The following is a 21,240-nucleotide window of genomic DNA, read 5'->3' on the forward strand; positions in this document are numbered from 1 at the left end:
TAACAAACTATTATTTAATGATTTTTTATAAAAAAATTTCGAGTCGTTATCAAAAGCTTGTGAATGATTTTATAGACTATCCTTGTGAAATCTTAAATCGAGCTGTTGTTGAGAAAATCGGATATTTAAAATAAATGCAATCGGATATTAAAATATAAATGCAACAAATTAACCTAAATAATTAAAAAAATATATAGAAATTATTTGTGAGACTACTTTTGGCTGTCATGCTTGTTTATTATGTTTAGAAATCAATATTTTTAAAAGAAATCCAAATTCTTAAATTATATCAATTTAATCTAAATCTAAAATAAAAATGAGCGAATCTTGCACATTACATATGTTAATATTAATTTTAATTGCATTGTCAGGATCTCTGTTGCGCCCTCTATGTCCCGAAAATGTACAATATTGTAAAATAATAATCCTGTCTCAGTTGCGCCCTCTACATCCTGAAAATGTATACAATTCTGTATATTCCATATAATATTGTAATATAATATTCCTTATAACTTTAGATAGACATTTAAATATTTTAATCCATTTTTTCCCTTTCAGAACATAAAACGCTAATTTCGAGAAATACTGAGGGCTTTATTTGAGATCTAAAAAAATATTTTCGAGTGATAGTTTTTCATAAGACGTTTACAATGAAAGTTCAGAAATCTTTCTCATAAATCTATTCTTTGGCCAGACACAAAAAACAAACAAAAAAAAAGAAATTTAAATAAATATACGAAAAATTTGAATCTTAAAATGGCCACAAACGTTTGCCATTTCTCGTAAACAAAAATATATTACGACAATATTTTTTTGCAGTTGTTAAATTCCATCCTGTCTCTTGACCGACTTAGCTTTTATCAAAATATTTCCGAAATGTTCTCAACCTAAGAAACGAAGTACTTAAACGTCAAAGGAGATCCTAGTAAAGACAGAGTGATATATTCAGTAATGATCACGATTATGGCACAATAACTTTGTTTCTGCTATGTATACGAATGGGGAAAGTTTGCCCCAGCTATGTTGGTCCTATGCCATTAAAAAAAAAAAAAAAAAAAAAGAAGGAAAAAAGAGAAAATGGAGGCTCGATAGCTTAGGAATGTCACGCGATCCAGCCACATCCAGCCATGAAAGAAAAATATAAATGGGGAAAAAAAAGTATAAATCAATTTTGCCCAGATAAACAAATTTCTGTAAAAAAAAGTTAACAAAAACAAACTTAAAAGGATAGATTCTGACTTCTAAGATATCAAACCCCACCCATATTTACTTTATTTTATTTATTTTTTTCTTAAAATAGCACCTCTAAAGAATCTGTAACGGTGAGCGACTTGGCAATTAGTTGTGCCTTTTTTTTTTTTTTTTTTTTTTGCTACCACTCCTCCTCCAGCATGTCCATCCGGGACCTTCGTGGACTACGGATCCATTTCATAGCGTGCTGTTTGATGCCCGGAACGCCAATTCTCTGTTACATGTATATATACATTTTAGTAACGCTAGCATTTATGTCTTTTCACTGCGGCATTTTGCGAGCGACGTTCGCCATAGTGCATTCGTTATTTACCTTCCTTGAAGGTGATTGACTAGAGCAGAAAGTTGAGCAGCCCATTAACTTCATTTCAGACCTTCCTTGAAGGTGACGGTAGGGGTACTTGCACTTTCTTCTGTGCGTGCGGTTTCCGCCGGTACAACGCCCTCTACGCTGGCAGTGGATTCTTCCGGAGTCTTCGACACTTCTGTGGTCTCGTGTTCGTGTTCGTGGTAGTGCTTGTGCCTGTGGTGGAACGTCTGAAGAGAGAACCTACGATGAGTTCCTTTTCGACCCCCTCGTCGCCTGGAAATATGCGGGTTTCCCTTCCTCATGGTGATATTGCGGAGAATCTGTAACTGGGTGTAGACTCGTCGTAGCTCCGCCTAGGGAGAGAAAAAGAAATTATGCTTCGTGACTCAAGTTCATTTCAAATATAATAATTCTGTAAATTTTTATTTCACAGTCTAATCAAACGTATGAAATCCTCAAAAGCAAGAATACTGCACAAATGTACTAGAAGTACTTTAGTACGATGTCCCACAGACCAGTCCATCAAAGCCTCCGCAAACCGCATTTAGCAATAGAATTAGTAATAGTATTCGCCATGTGGTGCAAGGAAGCCACATACTTTTGCTGTCTGGGAAAAAAAAAAAAGTAGATAAGAAAATACAAATTATATACACCCTACTTACACAGGTGTAAGTAGGGTGTTATATACAAATTATATACACCCTACTTATCCAGTTGACCTTTGAATTTATTCAAACTGTCAGAATCAACTGCCTCCGAGGGCAACTTGTTCCAGCAATCAACGACTCGCTGGTTGAAAGAAAACTTCCTAATCCTGGAATTCTTTATAACAGTGAAAATTACACCTTCATTCATTTTGTGAACCCTCAGAGCCTTATAAACTTCAATCAGGTCACCTCTGAGAAGTCAGGTTGCCTAGCTCTGTAGCTCACATAATCGGATTTTTGCCTCATACGATCGCCCTTTTACCGAACTCAGCATTCGAGTTCCTCGCCTTTGGATCCTTTTAAGAAGCTCAATGCGTTTTTTTTAGATGAAGTCTCCATATTTGAACACAATTTCAAAATTTGGTTTAACAATTGTCTTATACAATGGGATTGTAACCTCACTATCTCTACAGAATAATATTAGATAAATCATCAATAGGACACCATGGGCTTTCAGATTGCCTCTTTAGACTGTCCAGAAAACTTCATTTCTAACCGTATTGTAACTCCCAGGTCCTTTTCTTTCTCTGTTTTTGATTCGATCCCACCAAGTATATTAAAACATAGCTGCCACTTCTCTGACGATTTTTGAAGTCCGTTCAAGTCATCCTGAAGGAGCACTGCTTGGCACTGATCATTAACGATTCTACCAATATTTATGTCGTCTGCAAATGCAAATTTTGACTTCGTGCTTCTATCCCATCGTTGACGTTGTTTATGAAAACGAGAAGCAACTAGTCAGAGAACCGATCATTGGGGAATCCCGCTCCTGGCGTGACATCAATCTGAGGAACAACCATTAATCATAACCTTCTGCCCTGCATCTTAGAATCTTTCAAATAATCCCAACATGTTCCAGCTTATACAGTAACCTCCCATGAGGAACCAGTCAAACGCCTTGCTAAAATCCAAATAAACTATGCTGAAATTGTTCTCTACATCCAGCTGTTGAGTAACTAGGTGCATTATGGCCACAGAAGCCGATGCGCCAACAACTACCAAAAAAAAAAAAAAAAAATCATTACCTCTAAGGTTTCCCTGCTACTTAAGGCATTAACCGGTCTGTAGTTACCAACCGCACTCTTAGAATCGCCTTTATGTATTGATGATACGTTGACAATTCTCCAATCCAAAGGAATTTCCCCTGAGACAAAAGATGCCCTCATAATTAACCTTAATGGTTTAATACACTCCCTGGTGGCCTCCTTGGATTTATGCTCAAAGGTTTTTTTAATAAACGGCCATCTGTAATTTCGAAATCACTAATTTCACGTGGATCGTTTCTTCTCGCACAGTCTCTTCTCAGCATGGAGGGTGTTTCATCAGTAAAAACTTATGCATAGTACCTATTCAATTTATCCGCAACATCAGCTGGGTTATCTATGACTTTCCCAAACCCAGTGCATAAGGGCCCGATCTGATTAGCTTTCTTCTTCGTTGTATTCACATACATGAAAAATTCCTTTTCCCCATTCTTGGCTCTCAGCCAATGTTTTCTGTTACGCAGCCTTGGCCTCCCTAACTCTATCTGTGGTACTATTACAAATTAAAAAAAAAAAAATTCAAATTATTATATATTAGGGCCACCCGTAATTTCTTACATATACCCGTGCATGTATTATGTTTTTAAATTGCGTGTGTTCTCTGGTCGATTTGCCTGTTTTGCTGGACAAAAAAAAAAACCCAGTTTCTGAGGAAAAAAACCTTGCGATCTACGCCTGAGACCGACTAACTCAGCCACGGAGTGAAAAAAGCCCATTAAAGTTCCTCGTGTCAACGACGGGATTCGAACCTGGGCCCTTTTCACCCAGTGTCTGTAGGACGGTGACAATACCACTGTGCTACACGCGCAGACTGGTACTATTACAGATCAACTTTTACAGATCAACTTGTACCTGTTGTAGGCTTCAATACTTTTCGTCACTCTGTAACTATCCCATGCTATCTTTTTCTGCTCTATTTGACCAGCCAGCTCCGCATTCATCTATTCCGGCATCCTCCTGCAATGTTTTCTTACTGGTACGTATGCATTCATGGCATCTGTGACTTTTGCTTTAAAAGTATTCCATAATTAAAATGTATTCGGCCGCATCCTGCAATCCGCCTAATTAATAGATGTCTTACAGCGCCTTAAACTATGAAAATCCCCTCTTCTGAAATTAAAATCCATTACTTTTGAGTGTTTTTGTTGTGTGGACGTTCTCTCTTGGCCAGCCAGGTCTCCAGATTTCTTCCCCATCGAGCACGTGCCATTAACGAACCAATGTTAGCCACCATCTACAGAACCACTCGCAGACAGCACAGACCACGGATATTTTGCAGAACCAGGTGCAAGAGGCTTGGTGAGAAATATCGCCGCAGTGCCTTCAACACCTGTACGACTCACTGCCGAGATGCTTAGCTCAATGTATCTTGCACTGCCAGATTTACACCACATTGATCTCTCCACTGTAACCATCATTTTGTGTCATTAAATGTGTTCACACACACACACACATTAGCGTGTACAACTTTTATCGTGTTCCTTAACTCCTTGGCTATCATTATTTTAAGTATCCTCTTTGTATTCCGGTTCCTTCAGGGTGCTGCAAATTTCAATGTCACAGTGTACTTTAGACTTTTCTTTATAATGGTTAATGCTCAAAGGTGTTCCAAAAGGATGCATCTGAAGAATATGGTAACCAGGACCATCCACATCCAGATCAGCCAGAATTCGACTGAAAAGAACAACATCGTGAAATTGTTGGTTGGCAATATCGAAAACTGCATTTTCTACATGCAATCAAGTCCTGCTTTCCTGTTGGACAGGTGCTTTTTCGAACAGTTTTCTACCTTGAATTAGGAAAGTCTTCAGGGACACTAAGATAATGGTCTGTGTTCACTCTCCCGTTACAGAAAACTGTCCTAATTATGGCCGAGCCAGAAATAGCGCAATTTCTCAAGTTCTTCGTGACTAATTAATATGTCGCATACGTCTAGTTCATAAAATATATTTAAACTGGAGCATCTTATTTGGAACACCCTGTATATATATACCTAATGTTTAAGTTCTAAAATATTTTGGTTTGGCATCTACTTTGCTGCCAAACCAAAACGTGCTTACCCTTATGTCTTCAGGATCCATATCGCTCAAATTAATCTCTGCGAAATCGACTTCTCCGTTTGATGTTATGGCATCATGGAGTTTCATGGTCTCTGGTAAATGGTCCTGTACCTCACAAGAGGATAGATGGCGACCTTGATGATACTCTATTGGATCCGGAGGACGATGATGATACCAAAGCTAAAACCAAAAAGAACTGTGGAATTATTCTGAACTTTACTACTAGGGTGAATCAATAAAATCAAAATATGTATCCAAGTAGTTGTTGATAGTTTTTTTTGAAAAATAATGTAGCATTTATTGGTAAAAATAATTCTCATTTTCATTTGCTTCATCCTCTTAAATAAAACGATAAACCGTGATTTTTTTCTCTTTTGTTTTACCCTGAAGCTGGGTTCCTCTAACTACACCTCTTACTTTTAAACACGAAAACATTCTTTAAAAAAAGTGTTTAAGAAGTTAATGAACAGATGTTTGCTATTTTATTCCTCTTGGTTGCTATGCCAACTTCAAATCGATGTGCTAATTTCGCGTTCGGCGTGCACAGATCACCCAGTTGCTCAGGTTACTTCCACAATAACATTGCAAGCTTGTTGAAGTACATTAAATTTATTCATAATGAGTACTTTTTCGTATATAAGATTAAGATTCCCAAAAGTTGTAAATTTACCTATATAAGTAAATTCGCATTTTGAGAATCGTGCAATTTTTTCGAAGGAGTTGAATCATTCAATTTTGTTGAAGGAGTTGAATCATGCAATTTTGTTGAAGGAGTTGCATTGAATCATGCAATTTTGTTGAAGGAGCTGAATCATGCAATTTCGTAGGAGTTGAATATTAATGACTATATTTAATAACCACTCTGGCCTCGGTAGCCGAGTGGTCAAATGCGAGACTGCAGTAGCACACGCTCTTTGGGTAGACGGGGGTTCAAGCTCCTGACTGCTAAATACGGTTGATTTGCCAACCCGCCCTAGACCAGCGTGGCAGATTATGGTCCTTTTCCTTCAATCTGAATTGTTGAGGAGACTTCCATCCTGTAGTGGATTGAAATTGGCTGCAATTGTTTACCTTATACCACGAAATTAATAATATAGTTTATAAAGCTTATAGCCCAAACCACTATACATTTAAGGTGGCGTTTCAGGCATCTTATCGATACTTATCATCGGTATAAGAGTGGTTATTAAATATAGTAATTAATCTTCATGGAAAACAACCACGCAACGTCCTTCCCTAACTCTATTAGAAGGAGTTGAATCATGCAATTTTGTAGGAGGAGTTGAATCATGCAATTTTGTAGAAGGAGTTGATTATGCAAGTTTTTGAAGGGTTATTGTTGTAAGGTTTTAGGAGCATCAGCATCTAAGGCCATATTGCTCCGTGTATATTGTCTTTAAATTGCGTGTTCTGAGGTCAATTTTCCGTTTGCTAAACGAAAAACCCGCGTTTCCAGGAGAAAAAACCATGCTACCCTCGCCTGAGACCGGCTAACTCAGCCACACTATGAAAAAGGCCCATAAAAATTCCTTCAATCATCGACTGGACTCGAACTCAGGTCTTTTCCACCCGGTGTGGGGGGGACAGCGAAAACCCACGAAGGCTTTTTGAAGAAACTGAATCATTCAATTTTTTCAAAGCTCAATCATTCGAATTTTTCAAAGAAATCATGCATTTTTCCCGAAAGGGTTTATTTGTAAAATATTTTTTGGAATGGAATTATTCAGTTTTTTTATTACGATCTTGGTATGTGGAGTTGGATCATTTAATTTTTTGAAGTTGAACAATTTAATTTTTGGAGTTGAATCATTTTTGAAGAAGTGAATCGTTCTTGAATCATGAAACTTTTTTGGAGTAAGGTCATGCAAGTGTTTGGAGGAGCAAATCTCTCAATTTTTAAGGAGCCGAATCATGCATTTTTTTTCCAAATGAGTTTAATTGGAAAATTTTGTGGAGTCGAATCATTCATTTCATTACGATGTTTGGTATGCTGAGTCGAATCTTTTTTTCCTAAAGAATTGGATTATTTAATATTTTGAAGGAGTTGAATCATACATTTTTTCTAATGAGTTGAATTATGTAAATTTCAACTATTTTTTTCAGAAATTGAAATTGAATCATGTAAGTTGTTTGAAGGAGTTGAATCATTTTCTGTTAATGTTTGGTATGCAGAGTCGAATCATATTTTTCTAAGGAGTTTGGTCATTAGTTTTTGTAGGATTCATCTAATTTTTTGAAGGATTTGATTCATGAAATTTTTTCGGAGTAAGGTCATTCAAGTGATTCGACCCCACCAATTCAGCTCCTTTAAAAATCTCTTCATTTTTAAAGGAGCTGAATCGGCATTTTTCCGGAAAGAGATTAATTGCAAAATTTTGCGGAGTCGAATCATTCAAATTTTTCATTACGATCTTCAGTACTGAATCGAATCTTTTTTTCCTAGAGTTGGATCGCTTAATTTTTCGAAGGAGTTGAATCATGCAATTTTTCCTAATTATGTAAATTTCAATTTTTTTTTTCAGAATTGAATCATGCAAGTTTTTTGAAGGAGTTCAATCGTTCAAGTTTTTTGAAGGAGTTCAATCGTTCAAGTTTTTTGAAGGAGTTCAATCGTTCAAGTTTTTTGAAGGAGTTCAATCATTCAAGTTTTTTGTTAATGTTTGGTATGCAGAGTCGAATTATATTTTTCTAAAGAGTTTGACCATTTAATTTTTAAGGAGCTAAACAATGCAATTTTGTAGTTCCATCATGAAAGTTTTCTTAAGTCATGCAATTTTTTCGAAGGAGTTGGATCATTCAATTTTTCCGGATTTGAATCATGCAAGTTTTTGAAGGGGCTGAATCATTCAGCTTTTCGGGGATGAACTATGATATTTTCCCAAAAATGATTAATTGCAAATTTTTCGGGAGTCGAATCATTCAGTTTTTTCGTTACGATATTAGGAGTTGGATCACTTCATTTTTTTGGATTTGAACCATTTAATTTTTTGAAGGAGTTTAATCACAAAATTTTATCGGAGTAAGGTCATGCAAGTTTCGAATCGGTGAATCTCTTCAAGTTCTTCGTAGCTGAATCATGCATTTTTCCCGAAGGAGTTTCATTTCACATTTTTTTGTTACGATATTTAGTATGCTGAGTCGAATCATTGTTTTTTTCGTAAGAAGTTGTATCTTTTAATTTTTTGATAAGAGTTGAATCATGCAATTTTCCTAATGAGTTGAGGTATGTAAATTTCCACTACTTTTTCAGACTTGACTGCAAGTTTTTTGAAGGAGGTGAATCATTCAAGTTTTTCGTTAAAGTGTTTGGTTGGATCATTTAATTTTTGAAGGAGTCGTCTTATTTTTTGAAGGAGCTGAAACGTGTAGTTTTGTTCGAATTGGATCATAAAACTTTTCCTAAGGATTCATATTATGTAAAATTCAACTATTTTTTCGAAATTGAATTGTGCAATTTTTTCTTTCGGAGTTCCATTATGCAGTTTTGCATTGAAATAAAGAAAACATTTATTTAATCCAAAATATCGGATATTACTAATAGATGCAAGAAACACTCACTTTGGGCCCGAAGATGAGGAATAGTACTATAGTGATGGTGAACTGACACCTTAAGAAATAGAGGAGGTAGATGTAGTCTGGTTCGATGTTTAACCAGACCACATGCCTGCAAAAAAATAAAAAATAAAAATTAATTAATTAATTAATTAACAAACAATATTTCCATCATTTAATTTAATCAGGATATTAAATTAGAAAAAAAAACATCGGGCTAAGAAAAGATATTTTTAATGTCAATCCGCCATGGGCTTGATGACATTAGTTTCCCTCTAGGAGACATTTATTACAAGATTTTGGTATGTGGGGGAGTAGAACCTTGATCCCTTCCTTCCGTAAGGACGTGGCTGGTTCTCTGCTTCAACTAGGATGTCTGTTCTGACTAAGTTGTTCCAAAGCATTGCAAAAGACATTCCATTGGATTTAGATCTAGGCTCTGACTTGGACATGGCAGTTCACCACATTTTTAAATTTTAATTGAGCTTTGTTACACAGAGCCTCTTCTAGTAACCACCACAATGGAAGAGTTGTTCAAAATACTGCCATCAAGGCCCTCGTGAGCAGCACAGTTGGTAGAATCGTCCTCCCAACTTCGAGTGGAAAAAACCTCAGTTCGAAACCCATCGATGACTTGAGGAATTTTTATGGGCCTTTTTCACAACGTGACTGAGTTACTCGGTCTCGGGTAGGTTAGCACGGTTTTTTCTCCTGGAAACTTGGGTTTTTCATCTAGCAAACTATCATCTGAGCTCCAGAATTAACCATCATTTTCCAGGGGAGACTTTCCCCAAAAAATGTTGCAGGACAGTGCATACTGGTATGGTCATATCCGAATCAGAAATTCCTTTTACATATTTCTTATGTTTAAAACAAAATTATAAATTTATAAATTTATATGTACAAAAGCATAATTCATGGTTTAAGTTTTCCATTTTATTGATAGTATTAATATTTAGAGCAGATATGTTAAAAAAAAAAAAGAGTTATCTAGGTTCGTCTTCAGCAAGTTCGTCCGTCCGCATGTAACAACTCGACTTCCAGTGGACGGATTTTCATAAAATTTTAAATGTGGGCCTTTTAGAAAGATCTGTCCAATCACTCCAAATTTCATTTAACATCTTTCTAACAGAAATGTGACAATTATAATTTCTTTGTCAGTCCGTCCGCATGTAATAATTCGACTTCCAGCTGATGGATTTTCATGAAATTTCGTATTTGGGTTTTTTAGAGAGATTTGAAGAGCCATTCCAAAGTTTATTAAAATAAAACTAATGGAAATCCGATAATTATTATTATTTCTTTTTTTTATTTATTTCTCGTATATTGTAGCTGAAACTCGGCCATTATTTTGTTACCGTGCGCTGGTTGAAGGAATTCCATTTCCTTTTAGCAGCATGTCGTTCACCTGCTGTACAATTAATGATTCAATGATAATCTTTCTTAACAAATAAAATAAATAATAGTAACCCTAAATAGTAAAATAAAAGAAGTTATGATGCAGATATTTATCCCTCAACTAATAGGAACTTGTGCGCATATCCGGTATGGCACAATGCCAGCTTTATGATTTAATTAAAACGGAAAGTATGAATAAACTCATTCACCTGATAGTGTACATCAGTAGAGACACAAGTGCCTCAAAGTAAACGGACCACGAAAGAGCACATTTTTCTTTGAAGCACTCAGACTTTGCATTTCGGACCCTGTAAGTTAGGAACACACCAAGCACCAGAAAGAGAAGTTCTCCTAGAAAAAAAGAAAAAGAAAGAAATTAAAATGCAAAGAGAGATGGATATATATGCTTTATTAAATTTGTAGGGCCAAATATGTTTTCTGAAAGCATTGTTTGAGTTGCGCATATCAATTTAAAAGACCAGATTTCTCAAGGAGAAGTAATTTAACATCCTGGAAAGACATTACCAAAATTAAAGGAGTATAACAGCTTCTTAGTTTATACCCGCAACACTAGGCGGCGCAGCTAATAGTTTAGTAGGTTTAAACTGAGTTCTTTGAACATGCAATTCAAATAAAATGCAATTAGTGAGTTTTTGACTGCCGAAAACGTTATTAGGATGTATTTTAAACGTTATTGTGACTGTAGATGTATCCTGGATTCACCACTGTGATCCGGAAGACAAAAGACAGTCCAAGGAATTTTGCCATTCATACATGTCCAAAAAAGAAGTCAAAGTTGAAACATCAACTGGTAAAATTATGGTATCTGTTTATCGGCACTCTTTGGCTGATATCTATACAAAAATTTTGGTAAAAGGACAGCAATGAATTCAGTCCAGTACATCGAGACTATGGACAAGCTTAAAAAAGGAATCAAACTGGTAAGTCCTGGCAATATGCAGAAATTATGCTTCAACACCACAAAACACGATCTCATTGCTTTTTCACAACTCTTAACCCTCGCCCGAGTTAATTGGTCAAAGGCAGGTGTTACATGAGTGTTTCTTCAGAAAACTTGGATATGGGACTGTGCTGACACTGCCAACAGTGTGGGATTCATAACTTGATGTCAGCAGAGCATCGCTAAAGTGTGAAATGATCTGCCAGGAGATCACAAAACCCCTGGAAAACACTGTACAGCTTGTCGTGACAAGTGCAGGATTAAATCTACAAGAACCGCGTCCGCTCCTGGCCCAAGATTCTTTCCTGCCCTGGACTGGCCTCTGGATCTAGAAGACTGCTGACATCATATAATGACTTAGGATCTATGACAAAATGATACCTGTGTTATAAAAGTGGGAATTTTGCCTTCTAGACTCTCATTTTCCCTACTTTGCCAGGGTGTCTTCTTTCCCGTGGACTGGACGCCACCTTCATACTGGCCTACAGAACTGCTGACTCCTGTCTATAGGTGTAAAGGAGGCCGAAATCCTTCATCAGGCTTCCCTGTGAAAGATTCCAGCCCTGACACTTTCAAAATCCACAATGTTTTCTACCCTTAGATGGGGCTCCTCCTGTACTTCAGGACCGGTGACGTCATCCATATGACTTGGAAAACTGACACCTGCTTACCGGTGCGGGATTTCATTCTCCAAACATGTTTTTTACCAGATTATTGATGGCCAAATTGCACCTTCAGCATAGGGCAATGTGACCATATCACTTTAACTTTACCTCACCCCTAGGGGAGGGATGGGCTATCTTCTCCCTGAGGACCCCTCAGGTAGTTCTTCATTTTCACCTATGTATTCTACACCTCACCTTCCAGCCCTAAACCTGCCCCTCTGCTCTCTATTTCAATAAAAATCAGTTTGTTTTTTTTTGGGGGGGGGGGAGCTCTCTCCAGAAAGCTCAGACACTCTGGGAACAGCGCTACCAGGGACTTGCCCTCCTACCTTCCACGACTGCTGCCCTGGCTGGTGGACAGTAACTAGAGGTTGGTGGTGTTCAAAGGAGCCCTAGACTAAGTGGCCAGATGAACAAAATAGCATAACTTTGCACCACACACACACACACACACACACACACACACAACAAACAACATACACAATCTGGCCTTTATAGATTATTGTAGCCTACAGATGGCGACTGGTTCGTCCTGTCATTGTTTTGTGCGTAGCAATTATTCAAAATGGCGATTTTTTTCCGTGACGATTGTAATTGTAGTCCAACGAGTAGCACAGTTGGTGTAATCACCATCCTCACCACGCCGGTTGGGAAAAACCGAGTTCAAATCTTGTCCATGACGTGAGCAGTTTTGATTGGCCTTTTTCATGTGGTTGAGTTAGTTGGTCTCACATGTGCAGCACAATTTTTTCTCCCGGACACAACGGTCTTTCGCCCAGCAAATATGCAAACTGATTAGGGGAAATTTACAGATATATGGTCTTAGTCGCTGATGTACCTAAAACTCTTCGGTGTGCAAGCTGAAGACGTGATAGTCTCAGAACGACAGATCGGGGCTGAAGGTTGGATGTTGCAGCACCTCCCACCTATACCCTTGCAGATGAGCCTATAGTTTCTGAAAATAAAATTTTCGGAGGTAATCACATTACGAAATAGACTGTTCCCATATTTCAGGAATTTTTGGGACAGTAGATTAGAAGAAATCGTTCCAGAAATAAGATGAAGTTAATTCCGAAATTCAGTTCAGGGTAAATCTGACGCCTTTCTTTCTCTTTTTTTTAACATAAAAAGGGTTCATTAAGAAACATAAGTTAAGATTTACACTGAGTGACCACTGAATTATGGCCACCTACCTAATACTTGTAGGTCCTTCTTTTGCCCTCAGTACAGCAGCTATCCGACGTGGCATTGATTTAATAAGATGTCGGAAGTGTTCGGGAGGTATGGCCAACCAAGCTGTGTATAATGCGGCTAGCAATGCAGGTATGGAGGTGATTGGTGTATCCAGATGCCTGATATGCCTTTCTAAAGTGTTCCACAAGTGGTCTGGGATTGATATCGAACCAGTTCGGAGGCCAATCGATATGCTGGAAATCAGAACTGTGTTCCTCAAACCATTCCTGCACATCAAGTGCCCAATGGCTCGGCGCATTGTCATCTTGGAAGACACCATCGTCATTCGGGAAAAAGTGTAACAGCGGGGTGTATACAGTCAGCAAGCAGTTGATGATAGTGGAGGCCAATGATACGTTGTTCCACATGCACCAGAGGTCCAAGTTCCTGCCAGTGAAACATGCCCCACACCATACAACCGCCTCCACCGGCCTGCACTTTTGATACCATGCATGATGGATCAAAAGCCTCATGTCGCCAAATCCGTACACGACCATCTACGATGTGGCGTAAATAATGTGACTCATCCGACCAGCACACCTTCTTCCAGTCTTCTAACGTCCAACTTGCATGCTCTTTGCACCAGGCGAGTCTTTTACGCCGATGAACCTTGGTTAGGAGAGGATGCCGTAGGGGTCGTCTGCTGGTATAGCCCATGCGTGCAACACATGGTAATATCAGATATTGTTCCGGGTTGGCCCATGTTGTATTGGGTAGTGAACTCTTCAACAGTGCTGCGCCTGTATGAGTCGTCGGACCCGGCGCTCACCTCTAACATCAACCTTTCGCTGACCTTTGCAGTTTTACCGTCAGGTCATTGTTTGACCATTTTGACTCCAGTCCTGGTACACTTTAACAACGGCATCTCGCGAACAGCCCACCAGTTCAGCCGTTTGGGAAATCGAGGCACCAGCTCGTCGAGCTCCCACCATCTGTCCTTTATCAAAATCCGTTAAATCCTTCCTTTTACCCATCAAGCTCGGAATTTTACTACCTACTGAACCACTGACACCTTATCTATGCTACGTAGGTCGACTAACTGCGCACGCTCGTACCTCACGTGGTCAACGGGTAGCATTCAGTTTTCATAGGGGTGGTCATGATTCAGTGATCACTCAATGTATATAAAAGGGAGTATAATTTACTTACCAATTTCCGTAACGTAGTCCCACCAGAGAGCTCTGCATATAATATATTTTAGTCCTGCGGCAGTTTTTCCTTGTACCACAATGCTGTAACCTCCAGTAATGTTGTCCATTATTACCGCTGTCCATGCAGATAGGTACCCCACCACTACCAGTATAATTCCCATCAGGTACTTCAGTAGATCTTTGTCACGAACGCACACACGGTGAGCCTTTCGCGTTTGAAATTCGGCCAAAATCCTGAATAAGAAATCGATGAAATATGAGATATCCGACATATAGTCATTACTGAGAGAGTGAGAGAGAGAGAGAGAGAGAGAGAGAGAGAATACAAAAAACTATGCAAAATGTCTAATAATTTGAATTGAATTCTGATATATCCAGTGACTTTGCAAAAAGCAAGAAGTAATCACTGGAGATATCACAACGAAACAGAATAGGTCACTTTCATCACTGCTGAGCTAGGCATCAGTGTAAACAGGTCCATCAGTCTTCAGGTTGGACGGTTGAGTCTAACTTGAAGAATGTTGGGACCTGTATGGAGAATGTCTGGGAAATGCCATCTAACGCACGTTTTTTGCTCAAATGAAGTTCGGAGGAGACGAGAACACTGTCGAGCTGATTTTCGTGGTTCGGACTCGGACCATCGGTTCTAGTGCCAAAACCATCAATGCCGAGTTGTAGATCGATATCTTGGAAAATTGTGGACAATTTTTAGCATGGAATCTTCATGTTCAAACTGTTTAAAAAGCCTAGTTTTAGGAGTACAAAAGTCCAACAACTAGCGGGACTGGTTCAGAGTCCAGACAGGAATCCGAATAAACACCTTTGAACTGGAACGCTCTTCTACAGCTGAACTGTTTTGAAGGAGTAATGGATGTTAGTTGTTTTCCGGATAAAAGAAACCGGTCGAAAGCATTTCACGTTTGTATCAATGCTGTCACCGGAGCCAAATGTCCGAAAGATGGCATCTATAACTCCTTTTTCTTGCAAAAGCTGTTCATCCAAACTTGGTGGTGTCCGCATAGATTTTTGTATCATAACATATGCTTACAATACTAAAATATTCAATCCCCCCGTTCTTGTTCAAGCTAGACAAGCAGACGAACAGTACTTGCTCCTTTTTCAGTTTGAAAATTAGGCTTTAAACCTAGAATAACTTAATTTTGAATAAATGTGGAGTCTTCTATTATATTCATGGACCTCCATGCCTAGATTTCATTGAACCTTTTATCAAGTATGCTTAGATGAACTCAGTCAAGGAATGTTAAGCTCTAAAACAGTCACTGAACAAGATTTCTCTACCTCTTCGCCATCTTAGGATTCATAAGACATAAACAGACTAGATATTATTTTTATAAATACAAACAAAAATTTGATTAGAGATCTAGTTTTTTTCTTTGATCTGGCTAAAGTTGTCTCAGGTGAGGGTTGAATCGTTTTTGATTCCAGAAACTCGGGTTTTTTCATCCAGCAAACATCAAACCGACCAAAGAATGCAACTGCAACCACAATATACTGATGCCTCAATCGCCTTAGTTGCTTTGGCTTTTAGCACAGACACACCTAAACTATGCATTGCTCGTATAGTCTTCATATTCTCTGATCTGAAACCATGACATGGCACCTAACATATTTATATAGCAGGCTAGCTGTTGTTGGGTTTTAGGAGCTTCAGCAACTAAGACCATGTTACTCTATTTGTATTGTCTTTTAATTGCGTGTTCTGATGCCGATTTTCTGTTTGCTGGACAAAAAACCCAAATTTCCCGGAGAAAAAACCATGCTACCCTCGCCTGAGACCGACTAACTCTGCCATGTTGTTAGTAGGCTAGCATGGTTACCTATTGCATCTGATAATCAAATGATGTGACATCATATTACGCCCTCGCAGTTGCACAGTTGGTATAATCGTAGTCCTCCCAACAGCGAGAGGAAGAGACCTTAGTTCGAATCCTGTCGACAACATGAAAAATTTATGGGACATTTTCACAACGTGGCTATTAAATTGGTCTCGTGCGAGGGTAGCATGGTTTCCCTCCGGAAAACTGGGGTTTTTCATCCAGAAAACAAGCAGTTCGACCACAGAACACAGTTCACAGACATAATATGTCCTAAGTTGCTGATGCGCCTAAAGTCCTAACAAACAACATGGAAATATATTTATTTAAAAACTTATGGCTCTATTTTTGGACATTTTTCCATCTAACTTTCATTAATTTTGTCATTATCTCAAAATTTGCAATATAATGTATTTATGTTCGCACCATCGAAAAATGGGTCATATGTGGAAGTTCTCGGTAATCGGTGTTAGCGTCCCTAACGACCCCTTTATGAACAACTAATGCTTCTTGGATCTCTAATGGAAGAGAGCATTAATATCCCTAATAGCTGATGGCATTGGCAGGATATCGATTAGCTCACAATTTAAAGAAAAACCACAGAGAATCTTTCTGATATCAGATGGATTAAAGTGGAAATTGTTTTTTGATATAATTAATATTATTTTTGAAGGATAATTTAATTGTCGAAATCAATTCTACTGACCTGTATATTTTTAAAATGATAGCACCATAGCATATGGCAAATCCGAGTTCTCTAAACCAGGGCTCAATCATACACGTCAAAGTGCTAGGCTCAAAGTACCTGATGATCACCTAAAACAAAAGATACAGAAGATGAAAAAACAATAGTGAAATATTTGAATATATTTTCCTTTTTTTGACCGATTTTTTATCAAAATGAAGATAACAGTATTTTAATTTCAAACTCTGGACCTTGATATAATCGAGGAAATCAGATAGTTCTTTGGTTATAATAGATGTTATATACAAAAAGATTTAAATCTGCAATAAAATATATACATAGTCACGTGCAAAAGTTAAGTTAATTACATGTTTTCCAATGATTGAATTCTATAATCAAGAAATAATGGAAGATTCTTACCGTCTGGTAGATGAGAAGGGCTCCAAACAGAGTAGTTTCCAACATTACCCACATGGCACTTGCAAACATCTGAAATAAACAATTGATGCGCACTTCATCCCTGGGCTCAACATGGTAAAGCTAAAGTTCTATCACTTAAGATAAACTCAGAAACAAATTAGCATTGAGAAAAGAAACAGATATAATCAAGGTGAATCGCCCTCGTGGGTAGAACAGTTGGTAGAATCGCTGTCCTTCCCACACCGGGTGGAAAACACCTAAGTTCGAGTTCCGTCGATGGTGTGAGGAATTTTTATGGGTCTTTTTCACAATGTGGCTGAGTTAGTCAGTCTCAAGCGAGGGTAGCATGGTTTTTCCCCCGGAAACGCGAGTTTCCCGGAGAAAAAAATCCTACTACAATAAGGTGAATCGCTTGAAGTAACTAAGCATGAGAGAGCTGGAATCAGTGAGCGCATGCTCAGCTGTCTGCTAATGTCAACCGTAAGCAGATGTGTACAAGATGGCAGCTGCACGAAAATCTAGATTCATTATGTAATTCGTCTTTTTTTTTTTTTTCTTAATGGAAAACTTTTAAAAGTGGTATCAAGTTCCTTCTAACCTCTTAGCCTTCGCAGTTAGCACAGTGGTTACGACTATTGTTTACATTCCAACATGGAATTTATGGAGGCAAAGAAATATCTGTATACGTACAAAAAATAACTCACATAGGTCTACTTTTACAGCTTCCACAAAATCAGTGAGTGCCTGATCACAAATCAATAACTGACCAGATATATCTATACATATTCTCTATGACCAGAAATTAAATTGTGCAAATTGTACACCAAGAGTAAACAACAGCAACAGCATCCCATCAACATATCCATGACCCTTCCGATGGACTGTTGAAAACTAAGTTTTTTTCTTAAGGTTGATGGATCTTAATATTCCTATCATTTCCAATTGCTCCAAGGATGTTTAAAATTTCAATTTCAATCTACGTTTGTCTTTGATTTGTCATTCACCCAGAAGCAATTGCAAAAAAGGTTGAATGGCATGAAACCCTAGCCCGATACCTACTAACTTCGACACGTTTTTTCTTTAAAACACAGACCTTTACAGTTTCTCTTGTAGATACGGGACTCGAACCCCTTACACAAGAACACTGATAGTAGCACTTAAGAGGTTTAAATTGGTCCCAGAGGTTTGCTTGTGATAATTTTGCTGAAAAAACTACTTCATAAGGTACACTATTTAATAACCAATAGTTGCCTCTTTAGCCCTCAGATCAACATGGATTCGTCGTGAAATGGACTCGATGAGGGGTCGAAAGCTTGCAACCGAGATGTTGGTCAATGTTGACTCAATTGCTTCCCACCTGCCTTGTATCGCATGGTACGAACAGGTGGTGCTTTTAATGAAGAGTGCGTGTTTCCTGAAACCGGGTAGGTGTACCAAATAAAGTGGCTACTCAGTGTATATTCGTACATGCAGTATACTTAAAATAAAATAGAAAATACGAAAGCATCGCAATTATCCCAACTGAGTATCCAAGTTGTGCATTAATCAGTTCAGAGTGAAACTATACTAAACATGGTGTGAAGTTCTGACAAAGATGCAAAACAAGAATCGAGATAAAAATAGTACGAGACCGACCTTGTTTACTTCACTTTTAGATTGCAAACTGTCAACTTTGTCACGCAAGCATTTTTGTAAATGTAGATTATTTGCTGAGGTAGAAAGCAATGGACAGTGAGAGAGAGAGAAAGTAGAACTAGGCCATTCCCAATCAATGGTAGCACAGCGGTTGAATATCGACCGCAGTGTAGTAAGTAGGTTGTAGATCTCTAATGAACTTTGATGAATCAGTACCAGGATGAAATCTTAAAATCTGTCTTCTACCTTTTATAGTTGCTATTTCCTGGGATTTTAATGGATAATAAAGCCACATCACACAAGTCTCTCTCTAAGATCACAAATTTTAAAAAATACTCAAAATAAATCTTAAAAATGTTCCTCATTTATTGGAGTATAGGTATAAATATGCATTACAAATATTTAAGAATTTACTATTAAGTACCACACTGTACGACAAAATTAACAGAAAAAAATGTTTTTCAAGTATGTTTTATTGTGAACAGTGTCAAAGGCGAATATTTGATATAAGAGGCATCCTGGCATGCAAATTCTGACTGAGTAGTCAATAGAAATCGATTTACCACCTTACAGAACCGCACATTGTGCAAATTATTCATGCCTATAAAACACGGGTTGCGACCATATCATTTCAGTGGGATAGCCACCACATCTCCAGGCTATCAGGATGGCAAGTCATCTTCATTTAGATGATTCTTTGAGATGGCGGGCCGTTGGACGACTTCAAGCCGGGCTGTCACAAGCGGAGGTGGCACGTTGGCTTAATGTGTCGCATAGTGTCGTCTCGGTACTATGGAAGCAGTTTCAGGAGAGAGGAACCATTACAATAAGAACTGGCCAAAGTCGCCCGAGGGCTACGTCAACCAATATAGACGGCTGTCTGGTTCTAGCAGCAAGACGGAACCCTACGATGTCTCTTTAAGGTGATGCGACCACAGATCCGACCGGACTATGTTAAGACAGCCCAATTCAAGTGGACTCTACGCAAGGAATCCAGTGGTTTGCATACCATTAACCCCAAACCACCGCAGAGCTCATCGAAACTGGTGTCATGAACAAGACTTGGAGCCCTGACAAATGGGGTACAGTTCTGTTCTCTGATGAGTCCCATTTTAGCCTAAAAACAGATTCTAGGCGTTATTTCATCCGCAGACAATGAGAAATGCGGTACCAACCGTCCAACATCAAAGAAAGGGAAACTTACAGTGGAGGCAGTGTTCTCGTGTGGGGCGAAATAATGATCAACGGCTGCTCCCCTGTTCGTGTTTTTGATAGGGGACCTTAACTGCGCAGCGGTACCTAGAACCCTCTACCCCTAATATGACTTTTACGGGTGCAGTTCGCCCAGATTTTCTTTTCATGCACGACAAGGAGCTCAAGTGGTGGAAGAACATCTTATAACTGAAGATCTCTCTCCAACAACTGCAATGGCCAGCACGATCACCAGACTTAAATCCGATCGATCGAACATGTGTAGGGCTCCTTTGGACGGCTCAAGAAAGACTTGGGCGAACCCGGTCGGTTGGTTTGGCTGGTTAAAGAGCACGAGGGTCCAAAAGTTGTATCTTCGTTTTTGGCATCCTCTATCAAGAAGTGGCCCATGTAAGCGTGTTGGGCCACTATGACTATGACTGAGCCACAAACTATGACTATAATGATATCCTTTAATTATCATGACGCCTTCTTTGAATATTTTTTTCTAAAATAGGAAGTACCAGTTTTACAATTCCGTCTCATAGTTCTGTAAGATTTGATTCAGTTGATAAGTAATATAAATTACTTTTCATTTACTATTATTTAACAATAATTACTTGTCTTTATTATTGTTTAATTAATATTAAATGGTATTAACTGATGTCGAATTTATATTTAATTTTTAAATTACACTCAATATGAAATTAATAATTACTTAATGTTTATCAAATACGTATTTAATACTATGTTGCTTCCAAAAAGCAGGTTAGAATTTGATTTGAAAATAATAAATAATATTGCTAAGACGCCCTTCACAAATTACGTAATGAAAGGAGGGTGGACCGCTTACGGCGTTTTTTAGCCGTAAAGGGGAAAGTTGCACGATTGTGAACAGAAAAAATAAATGCCTTCATGGGTAGCAGTGCTTAGTTAGGTAATAAAGGGATGAGAAATCAAAGCTGTTGTTATAAGTGGAAGGAATGTTCCAAAAATCAAAACTTTGCGTTACATAATTTGTGGATAGCTCCATAGATTTTCGGTACAGTACGTACCGAAAATCTATGTGCAAGATACATCAGATACCACCAGGGTCGGACCTAGAGTTTATGTGACGGGCTGCAGGAATATTGGGTTAAGGAA

At 38.2% G+C, this 21,240-nt stretch overlaps 1 protein-coding gene across 1 annotated transcript in view; it reads right to left on the reverse strand.

The window, feature by feature from the left end:
• Positions 1 to 1,364: 1,364 nt before the first annotated feature.
• Positions 1,365 to 21,240, reverse strand: part of LOC150086516 (metabotropic glycine receptor-like) — an 84,603-nt gene continuing 64,727 nt past the window's right edge. Inside the window, exons 5-11 of the mRNA XM_090372614.1 lie at positions 17,272 to 17,340; positions 16,873 to 16,982; positions 14,330 to 14,565; positions 10,531 to 10,672; positions 8,930 to 9,035; positions 5,372 to 5,551; positions 1,365 to 1,914 (exon numbers count right to left, since the gene is read on the reverse strand). Coding sequence (XP_090228740.1) covers positions 1,615 to 1,914; positions 5,372 to 5,551; positions 8,930 to 9,035; positions 10,531 to 10,672; positions 14,330 to 14,565; positions 16,873 to 16,982; positions 17,272 to 17,340 — 1,143 coding nt within the window. The 3' untranslated portion in view covers positions 1,365 to 1,614. The remainder of the gene's footprint in view (positions 1,915 to 5,371; positions 5,552 to 8,929; positions 9,036 to 10,530; positions 10,673 to 14,329; positions 14,566 to 16,872; positions 16,983 to 17,271; positions 17,341 to 21,240) is intronic.

The sequence above is a fragment of the Mastigoproctus giganteus genome, chromosome 4 (genome assembly GCF_048544385.1).
Source record: "Mastigoproctus giganteus isolate SK-2022 chromosome 4, ASM4854438v1, whole genome shotgun sequence".
Lineage (NCBI taxonomy): Eukaryota > Metazoa > Arthropoda > Arachnida > Uropygi > Thelyphonidae > Mastigoproctus > Mastigoproctus giganteus.